General features: G+C 60.9%; 1 protein-coding gene across 1 annotated transcript; it reads left to right on the forward strand.

The window, feature by feature from the left end:
* The first annotated feature begins 9,521 nt into the window (after positions 1 to 9,521).
* NEUROG3 (neurogenin 3) lies at positions 9,522 to 10,064 on the forward strand. Its single transcript, XM_038140799.1, has one exon. It carries the CDS (start codon positions 9,522 to 9,524, stop codon positions 10,062 to 10,064), a length of 543 nt encoding a protein of 180 aa, XP_037996727.1.
* The last annotated feature ends 286 nt before the right edge of the window (positions 10,065 to 10,350 follow it).

Below are 10,350 nucleotides of genomic sequence, written 5' to 3' on the forward strand. Positions count from 1 at the left end.
AAGCCTGAGACAACTCCACAAGATCCCAGAACTATGGATTATTCTGTGTGGGTAATTTTAAAGCGCTCTGACAGCTGTGAGCTGCCAGTGGTTCAGGCTCCATGTGCTCCCGCTTTCCATCAGGGCTCAGAAAAAGAGATTTGCCTCTCTGTTCCGTGGGGCCACAGAGGCACAGACTTGGCACAGCACCTGGGCGAGCTGGGTGCCCGGCTGGAGCACCGTGCACGGGATCTAAAAATAATTAATCAATAAAAATCAATAAAATCTTTAATTGGCAGGGATCCGGAGGAGAAAGGCCGAGCAGGTCTCCCTCTGGTGGCACGGACGCCGCAGGGCACTGATTAAATAAATCCCTGCTCGCTGGGAATGAAACCTCGGCATCCACACGGCACCAGGGGCTCTCCGGTGCCCCTTTCCCCTGCTCTGCTCCGAGGAGCTCCTTTGTGCAGGCACAGCTTCCAAGGACATCCCCCGAGAGCGCCGAGCCCTGCGGTGATCATCCTCTGTTCCTGATGGCACTCGGGATGCAGCTGCTGCTACAGCTTCACCTTCATTCCCCGGAGGAGGGATGAGCTGATTTCCCCCCGATGGGGAAAAACATCAGCGTTCAAGATGTAAAAACTGCTCAGCTAAAAGTTGTTTTGTAGATTTGTGTTCCCAAAGCTCTTCTCTTCACGAGGGCTTCCCGGCATTCACGACTTTTCTGCTCCAGCTGATTTTTCCAAGGTTCTGGTGTGGGTTCAGGAATTGCAATCATGTGGTGGGTGTTGAACTGCAGAGGGCAGGTGCTGCCACTTGCTGGGACCCTGTGGGCTGTGAGGTCACCTGCACCACAGGAACACCGTGGCACAGAAGCTGCTTTGGGTTTGCATCCTCATTTAGCGTCTGTGCCTGCTGGGGAGCGGGGAGAGAGGGCAGCATCTTCATCTGTGCTGCTGTTTGTTTGTCAGAATTGCATTCAGGGCTGCTTAAAACTGATGCGGCTCCATCTGGGTTTGCACTGGGGATGGAAGAACTGCTTGGCTTTGGGTTCAGCTCCCGGCCTGAAGTCTCTCTGCAGCTCTAAGGGATAAAGCTTTGCCCTGCAGCAGTGCTCAGAGCCCTCGGCAAAGGCAGCTGTTAAATGCCCCCAGGAAGGTGGGAGTCCCCGTGATTCCAGCCTGCTCCTTTGCAGCAGGTACCTTTTTTGTTTCCTGTAGGAAGTTTTGTCCTTGATGAAGAGCCGAAAGCTGCTGTGCTGGAAGGGAGAAGAGGGGAGCCGACCTGCCGGGGATGTGCGTGCCAGGACAAAGCCACCTCGTCCTCCTGGGCACTGGGGACTGCTTTTCTGATCCCAGCCCCACCACAGTGCTCAGCCCTGCTTGGAGACCTAGCAGCAGGGTCCTGGGATGGGGGGTTTTGCCTGGGGAAGCACAAGGAGCTCCTGGCTCCTGTTCCCAGGATGTTGGAGCAAAGCAGAGTAGCACTGCCTCCTCCAGCTTGAGGCTTCACCTTCCTGGGTTAAAATAAACAGCAGCCTGAGGGGTTTGCAGGGAGCTGGGGAAAACCTGCTGGTTGGAGAGCAAGAGCCAGAGGCAATGGAGCCTTCTGAGGTCCCTGGAGCTTCATGCAGGCCCTGGCAAAGCTGAGCTGCTGTGGAATATTGGTACTTGGAGAAGTCTGTGTGCAGGACTTGGAAGTTTCTGTGGTTTTTGCAAACGTAACTGGTTTTGCTGGCTCGGGCAGCTGCCTCTCCCCCTCTTTCCCAGCAGGGGTGTTGTGCTCTCTCTGGTCCCATGCAGCACGCTCCTTTGCTGGGATAGGGAAGTGCAAATTCTCAGGGCTTTGTGCTGATTGCTGGGAAAGGTGGAGCAGAGGTGCAAACCGTGCCTGGAGCTTGGCTGGATGAGCTGGGGAACATGGTCCTCTGGAGAAATGGCCAAATCCGTGGTGGAAGGGGAGAAGATGTAGGTAAGGAACATCTGTGTGAGTTCCAAAAGCCTTGTCCCTCCTGATCACAGGAGCACAGAGCCTGCAGGAAGTGTCCCTCAACCCAAGGCCGTTGTTCAGGCAGAAGTGGTCCATCCCCTCATGGTCTCCAGCTTCCCATCATTGGGTGTTTCCTAAAATAGTGTGAGTTCTCCAGGAAAGGACGGTTAAATATCCACACGCCATCTCTGGGCATAGCTCACTTCCCAGTTAGCTTATTTCCATACAAAATGGATCTGGGCTGCTGGAAGCACCTGAGGGAACGAGGTCTCTGGGAATGAGGTCTCTGAGGATGGTCTCTAAGGGATGAGGTCTCCAGGGATGAGGGGAATGAGGTCTCTAGGGAATGAGATCTCTAAGGGATGAGGTCTCCGGGGATGAGGGGAATGAGGTCTCTGGGGAAAGAGGTCTCTAAGGGATAGGGTCTCTAAGGAATGAGGTCTCTAGGGGATGAGGTCTCTGGGAATGAGGTCTCTAAGGGATGAGGTCTCTGGGGATGAGGTCTCTGGGGATGAGGCCTCTGAGGGAATGAGGTCTTTGGGGAATGAGGTCTCTAAGGGATGGGGTCTCTAAAGGATGAGGTCTCTAAGGGATAGGGTCTCTAAGGGATGAGGTCTCTAAGGGATGAGGTCTCTGGGGATGAAAGGAATGAGGTCTCTAGGGATGAGGTCTCTGAGGATGATGTCTCTGGGGGATGGGGTCTCTGGGGGATGAGGTCTCTGGGGATGAAGTCTCTGGGGATAAGGTCTCTAGGGAATGCTCTGTGTTTTCCCAGTACACGTGTATGCCGTGGGGTCATCCCCCAGCCCCATCCCAGGAACAGGGACAGCACCAGGCTGGCTGGGATGTGCTGTTTGAGCCTCCCAAGACAAGCAGTCCCCTGTCCCAGCAGTGGAAGGAGAGGTTGCCTGCAGCACCCCTGTCACCCCTCATCCTGCTATCCCAACCCTGGCACCCTGTGAACGGGGCAGGATGCGGCCCTGCCGCCCCCAGCCCGGTGACAGCAGCAGCGGCACGCCAGCCCCCCACCCCAATTATAGTTGGGTGTCGCAAAGGACATTGAAAAGCAAGGAGGAGAGCTGTGAAGAGGGTCATTTTAGTGGCTCTTTCTCTCTTCTTTTTTTTTCCCCCCCGAGAAGGAAGTTAGAAAAGCAGAGCCCTCAAAGCCGCATTGAAAGGGTGACAGAGACGGGATAAAGCGTAAGACTGAGGGAAGGAATCTCAGAGCACTCGCCACGGTGTTTTAATGATCTGTTAACAATTGCCCCTTTCAGGGGAGAACATATGGTAGATGGTTTGCTTTTTTTTTTTTTTTTTTTTTAAAAAGGACAAAAAAAGAAAAAAGAAATTACTTCAGAAACTTAAATGATGGTGGAAAAAGGTGGGGATTGCGGTGAAGAGCTGGGGGAGGGAGGTGTAGCCCCCGGACTGAGGGGATGTCGGATGATGGGAGGGTGTCAGATAATGTATCCCTGAGCACGGGGGCTTTGCTGGAGCCAGGGACCCCCAAAACTGCCAGAACCCGGGAGCTGCTGGGGGGGACTGGGGCTGGTTGCCTGCCGAAGAAGGAAAATGATGAGGGTGCTGGTAAAACCCGGGAATCCTGAGACTCTTTAAGACATGGGCTGGAGCATCCCTCCCCCCAGCCCAGCTGAAGCCCAGCTGCGCGGGCAGGGCTGGTGCTGCTCCCTCCCTGCAGCTGGGGCAGATGGTGACAATGCTCTGGCTGCACGCAGGTGGCGAGTGCTCCGAGGTTTCCCTGCCGTTACCTGCCTTGAGATCGTTGCCTTCCTGCCACTGCAACCTGCTGGCACGAGTTTAAATTGTGGCTCACCGAAATCGCCCACACAGGCTGCTGGTGACTTGCCTTGCTGCAGCTAAACTGCTGGATTGCAGCTGCAATTTGGGTGAAAATACATGGATTTTTAAAAAAAAAAAAACTTGTTGCAAAGACATGATGTTGTTTTATTGCCATAGAGAAGTCAGGCTGGGTGCTCAGCTTTACAGAGGTCCTGGCATGGGCTGGCAGGAGGGGCTGTGCTGCTTGTGGCCTCCCCAGGTTCACGGTACACCTGGGCTTGGGGAAGCAGATGGTCCCATCTGGATATGAAATCCTCTCCTACTCAGCGCTGCGGCAGCGCAGGACAGGAGGGGGCTCCAATTCAAAGGTTGGGAGTTTGGCAGATGGAGCCCCGGGCTGCACGAGGTGCTGGGAGCGCAGATGGGCAGGAATGGCCGGGGAGCGCTGCCATGGGGCACCACGCCTGCCTGACAGGGACACCCGCGCAGGATGCACCAGAGGAGGGGTGTGAAGACGTGGGGAAGGCAGCGAGGGAACGGAGAACTAGGGAAACTAGCAAGGGAATGGAAAACTAGCAAGGGATGGTGCTTCCTGAGACTGAAAAAAGGGAGAAGATGGGAAGGGACCGGGCTGGCCAGGGAGGGGATGGGGGCACGCACCGGGAGCGTGGGTGTGGCTGGGATTGGTGTGGGGCTACGAGCACATTAAAGCCTGCGGGGCAGTCATCGCAGCGCTGCAGGGATGTGGATGGCACAGCCGGGAATGGCGATGGGGGGAGCATGAGCCGGTTGCCAGCAAGGGCGTGAGGCCAGTGGGAAAATATCCACACCACAGGTTTGAGTCACATCCCTCTGGCACCGGGGGTTTGGCTTGAGCAGTGACCCCTGCACCACACCGGGCACACCTCTCTGTGGTGGCAGCGACCTGGCACCAAATTCAGTGGCAAAGAAAGGGTTAAACACCCCCCCCGCCCCCAATCTTGCTGTGTCTCATGTTGAGGGCTTCGATGAAGCTCTGTAGAGGGGTGGGTGGTGTGTGAGTCCATCGGGGCACCTCTGCCCCTTTTCCAGACTGGACAGGGTATTTCCTTTCAAACTCCTGGTTTTCAGCGACTTTTTTGCTTCTCACAAGGCAGCTCTGGTGGATTCTGGTGTGTTCAAAGTCTGACCAGTGGAGCCTCTAAACCAAGAGAGGAAAGCACATCTTTAATCATTTTTGGAGGCTTTAAGGACCATCTGTCTGTTTGATGGGCAGCTGGGGAGTGAGGAGTTTCAGGGAGGGACCACAGGACCAGTTTGCTGTGCTTCTAACCCCATCATGCATCAAAATGCCAGAAGTCATCTTTTTATCCTTATAGGAATGAAGGGCTGGTCAGGAAGGCGGCTGTCTGAGCTCAGCATAGCCACGGCCTGTGATTATTCACTGATGGCCAAAGGAGAGTTGATGCAGATGAGTACTGAAGCCTCAAGTCTGTGCTGCCCAGCTGGGGGCTGGTAAATTGACCACTGCCAGCTGGTGAAGTCTGAGTGCTGCTGGATTCTGTCAGAGCTCACCAAAACTTGGTGTAAAGTTCAAAGAACTTGGAAAACCCAAGTGAAGGAGACGTGTAACCCACCCTGTCTGCTCAGGCTGGCCACAGAGTGGAGGAGAAACCCTTTTTTTCTGGCAGGTGAGAGAGGCAAGTGGGCAGAGGAGCAAGCCTGGCAGAGCTGGGAACGACAGGAGGAGGCTGGCTCCCAGAGAAGTGAGGACCACCCTTCTCTGCCTGGGTAGATGCTTGGATGGTTGAATAAATAAGGTAACAGGTGTCACAGGACCCACTGTAGGCATCACAGACTGACCCTCGTGTACTTGGCATTTGTTCTCTGCCTTGCCTCTCCGTGGTGTTTCTTTTCCTTCCCTCTCTCCTATCCAGAGATAATCCAGTTTTTTTCTCTGCTAAAGACTGTTGCATTCTGATCCAGGATGTCTCAGAACAGCTGTCTGCTCTTGCAGCCTTATGAAGCCATCTCCTATCTGGCTGTTTTGAGGGCACATGAGCATGGAGAGAGGTTTATTGTGGAGCGAAAGTGAAAGCCCCAGTGAAAACTCTTGGGCTTTCTGTCAGGGCTTCTCCTCTTCTGGTGAAGGGACAGCATCCCTTATCCCAGGGCTTATTTCTCCTTGCACAGAATCATAGAGTTACAGAATGATTTGGATGGAAGGAATATTAAAGATCACCTAGTGCACTCCCCGCTGCCATGGACAGGGATGCTGCCCACTATCTCAGGTTGCTCCATGCCCTCCCTGTCCAGCTTGGCTTTGGACACTTGCAGGGATGGGGCAGCCCCAGCTTCTCCGGGCAACCTGTGCCAGGTCCTCACCTCCCTCATGGTGAAGAATTCCTTCCCAATATCCCATCTATCCCTGCCCTCTTTCAGTTTGTCCCCCCTTGTCCTGTCACTCCGTGCCGTCGTCCCAAGTCCCTCTCCAGTTCTCTTGGAGCCCCTTTAGGCACTGGAAGGGGCTCTGAGGTCTCCCCAGAGCCTTTCCTTCTCCAGGCTGAACACCCCCAGCCCTCTCAGGGTGTCTCATAGCAGAGGTTCTCCCGGCCCTTGAAGCATTTCCGTGGCCCCAAGGGACATTTTGGTGTGTGATGACAGGTGCTGAGGTCCGCTCGCTCTGGAGCTCCCACCCCTCAGCTGCCCATTGAACGGACACACCGCGCTCTGTTGTGTCCGGGTCAGCGCTCAGGAGGTACTGAACGACTTCCCGAGGCGGCTCCCTCCGTCCCGGCGGGCATTCCTGCTCCCTGCCCGCGGCCGGCTCCCTCCCCGGGGCCGCGCCGCTGCGCCCGCCCGTGCGCTCCTTCGGGCGGCTCCGGGGGACGCGCTCCGGCCGGGGCTCGCCTTTCCTCTCCTGACTGGTTTTTTTATATGTATATATAAATTTCTTTTTGCGCCCCTTCATCTCCCACTCTTGCAGGAAAAGGAAGGAGGTGGGGGAGGGAGGGAGAAATATTGTTTGAATTCACAAAGGGGGGCATCTGGTGCACCTTGCGCCTGGCATCTGTGCTCCTTGTGTCCCGAGCAGCGCGCTCGCACCGGGGCGAGGGGCAGGAGGGGCCGGCGTGCATCTGTTGGGCGCCACAATAAAGTCACAGAACAGCGGCGCGGGCCCGGCCCCGCCGCGCTGCCCTCTCAAAGAGGGACGCGGGGCTGCGGCTCGCAGGTATTATGCCCCGGGTAGGTAGGGCCGGGGCGGCAGCTGCTCCGCCGACCCGCCCGACATATGGCAGCGCAAATCACGGTACCTCCTGAGCAGCCCGGCCGCAGGGAGCGGGGGAAGGACGGGGAGGCCCCCGGGGCAGGTGCCTCTGCCGTGCGCCCGCCGCCGCCGCAGCCCCGGCCCCGCCGGCGCGCACCGGTGGCTCCGGGGTGGGTGGCGGGCGCGGAGCGGCCGGAGGCCCCCGGACCGTGGGGTCACCCTCGGGATGGAGAGGGGGCCCAGCCTTATCTGCCCTCCCCTCTCCCGAGCAAACAGCCCCCGGCGGGCGGGCGGGCTGCGGCCGAGCCCCGGCTCGCCAAACGTTCCCGACGCCTGGCAGGCGAGGGATGCGCCGGGGCCGCTCTGGTTACCATATGTTTTCAATAAAATAAGACAAATAGGGCCGGGAGATAGGGATTGCAGTAAACCTGTTATAAAGCAGCATAAACCAGGCCAATGTAAACGGCAGCAGGGCCCCTCCTGGAAGGGCCGTTGGGTGCCAGCTCCGCACCGGGCGGCCCGGCCAGGTGTGAGCGGGAGCCCGCAGCGGTGCCCCCGCGGGTTTTTATCACGTTCGTGGTAATATGGTGCTTGTTATGCTAACTATGAGTAAACATCCCCGGCCGGGCTTTGTGGCGACGGGAGGGAGTTATCGGAAAGTGGCAGTGGGAAGGTGATTTAACAATAAAGTTGTCTTGTTTGCCAGCAGGTGATGTCTGCCCCCAGCCCCATGATTAATGCTTCCCAAAGTACTCCACTTTACAATCTCTTGTAATTATTTATTAAACGAAATCTATTTATTATTATTTTAGCAAACAGCGGTACCAGGTGGGGCTTTCTTTTCCTCTTCAGCTTTTGTTTGAAGGACGTTTGAAGTGGGCAGTCTGAGGCTTGGAAACTCGCTCGCCAGATTTTTTTGTCATCCAATTGCACAGGCACAAAAAAAGCCCCCAACCCCGCCGGGCCCTCCCTATTCATCCTCCGCTGCCCTCCGAGCCGCCCCTCGAGAAGGGGCGCCCGAGCCGCCGCGGTGGCCGGCCCCCCTCGGCACCCTCCCCCGCCCTCCCGGCGGGGCTGTCCGCCCGCCGCAGCGCGCTCCGGGGCAGGCAGCGCGCACAGCCCCGCACCGCCGCGCGTCGCGCCGCCCGAGGCCACCCCGTGGGGCCGGGGGCCAGGCCGGGCACGGGGGAGCTGCCCCCCCCGCCCCGCCGCGGCCCGACGGGGCCGCTCCGGCCGCTCCCGGCACAGGGATCCCCGACCGGGATCCGCCGCGCCGCTTTGGTGAAGGAGAGGGGGGACTCCCGCCCCGCCGGGGCTGCGCCCTCCCGGCGGCCCCGCCCGCACCCCCGGGGGCGTCGTGCCGTGCAGGGGGAGCCCGGCTGCACTGCTCCCGGTCCCTCGCCCTCCGCCGGGGAAGGATGCCCCGGGCCCGGGCCGCTCCCCGCCGCCCGCCGCAGCCGGTGCGCAAAAGTCCCCGGCACGTTTTGCGCACCGAGCTCCCGCGGCAGCGCCGCCGCCCCCGCGCCCCGCGCCGGCCTCGGGCCTTCGGAGGGCCCTTCCCCCGCGGGGTCCAGCCTCTGTTTCCCTTGTGGGAGCAAAGTCACGACGCGACTGGGGGCTGGAGAAGGGCGTTCTGTCCCCTCCGGTGCTGGCGCTCGCCGCCCTCAGCGCAGCGCCCGCAGCTCCGCCGGTCCATGCGCGGGGGGCGCGGGGATGCTCCCGGCGCTGCAGGGGCGAGGAGAAGGCGACGGGATGCGGCTGGAATATCGGGGGAGATGTTCCGGGAGTGCCCCGCGGCGCCGGAGCGGCGGGAAGGGGTTGTGGCTGCGCCGAGGGGAGCGGAGCCGGAAAGGTGCCGGCTGGACCCTCACGTCTGGCAGCGGGTGAGACACCGCCTGGCCCGGCGGCGCGTCCCCGGCCGCTCCGGGGGGCCGGCGCTTCCCCGCGTTCCGCAGCCGAGCGCTGGGGAGCCCTCGGTCACCGCTGGGCCCCTGTACCCCGCCCCGACCCCCACTGCACCTCGGCGGAGCCCCGGAGAGTGCAGCCGCCCCGGCCGCGGTGCAGCCCCCCGGCACGGGCTCGGCCCGGGGGTCCCGGCCCGGGGAGGGCTGGCGGGCAGGGGCGGGGGGTCCCGGCACGACGCGGCGTGGAAGGCAGCGAGGTCTCGCGTGGCGTGGCCGGGGCAGCGGGCGGTGCCGGAGCCGGCACGCTCCCGTCGGGCTGATAAGATAAAAGCGTGCCAAGGGGTGGGTGCGGGCGGGGGGGGCGCACACGCCGCCCGGCCGGGAAATCCCCATTGTCTGCCGGCCCTATATATAGGGGCTGAACGGCAGTCGTGTGCCGGCGGTGCAACCTCTCCTGCCCGCACCCGAGGGAGCGCGGGGAGCGCCGCGGAGCGCGCAGCCGGAGCCGCTCTTCTGCCCCGCAGCCTCGGCCGGGCTCAGCGCACGCAGCCGCGGGGGACAGGGCTCTCCCGGGCCGGGCGACGCGGGGTTGGCTTCTCAGGATGGCCCCGCAGAGCGACCGCTCGCCGGACGAAGGGCAGCCGTATTTCGGCGGCGCAGAGGACCCCTCCTCGGCGGCCGGCGGGGCCTCCGCGGGCAGCCGGGGCGCCTCGCCGGCCCGCACCGCCCTGGCCCCGCGGGACGCGGCGGCCCGCAGGAAGGGGAAGGCGCGGCGGGGCCGCGGCAAGGCGCGGAACGAGGGCTTGCTCAGCAAGCAGAAGAGGAGCCGGCGCATGAAGGCAAACGACCGGGAGAGAAACCGCATGCACCACCTCAACTCCGCCCTGGACGCTCTCCGCAGCGTCCTGCCCACCTTCCCCGACGACGCCAAGCTCACCAAGATCGAGACGCTCCGCTTCGCCCACAACTACATTTGGGCGCTCACGCAGAGCCTCCGCCTGGCCGAGCAGAACCTGCCCGAGCCCCCCGCGCCGCCGCCACCCCCCGCCGCCGCCTCCCCCGGGCCCTGGGACTCGCCCTGCCCTGCGGCCCCGCCGCCCGCCGCCCTGCGCCGCGGCCCCGCCGCCTTCCCCGCCTTCCTCTGAGCCCGCCGCCCGGCCAATGTCCCCCGTGGTGGCCTTCAAAGAGCCGGCGGGGCGGAGCGGGGGCTCCCCGCGCTGCGCGCCGGGGGGCGGCGGGAGCCCCGCTCCCCCCCGCCCCGTCCCGTCCCGCTCGGCTGGAAAGCGCAGCGGGAGCGGGCGGACAAAAACAAATCACGGTTTTGTACTCGCTAACGGTAAATTATATTAATTTGTCGCTATCGGTATTTATTGATTATATTTCGTAACAAATATGTATTTTGTATATAAGAGTATTTTCAGCAGCGGTGGT

Source organism: Motacilla alba, chromosome 6 (genome assembly GCF_015832195.1).
Source record: "Motacilla alba alba isolate MOTALB_02 chromosome 6, Motacilla_alba_V1.0_pri, whole genome shotgun sequence".
Classification (NCBI taxonomy): Eukaryota; Metazoa; Chordata; class Aves; order Passeriformes; family Motacillidae; genus Motacilla; species Motacilla alba.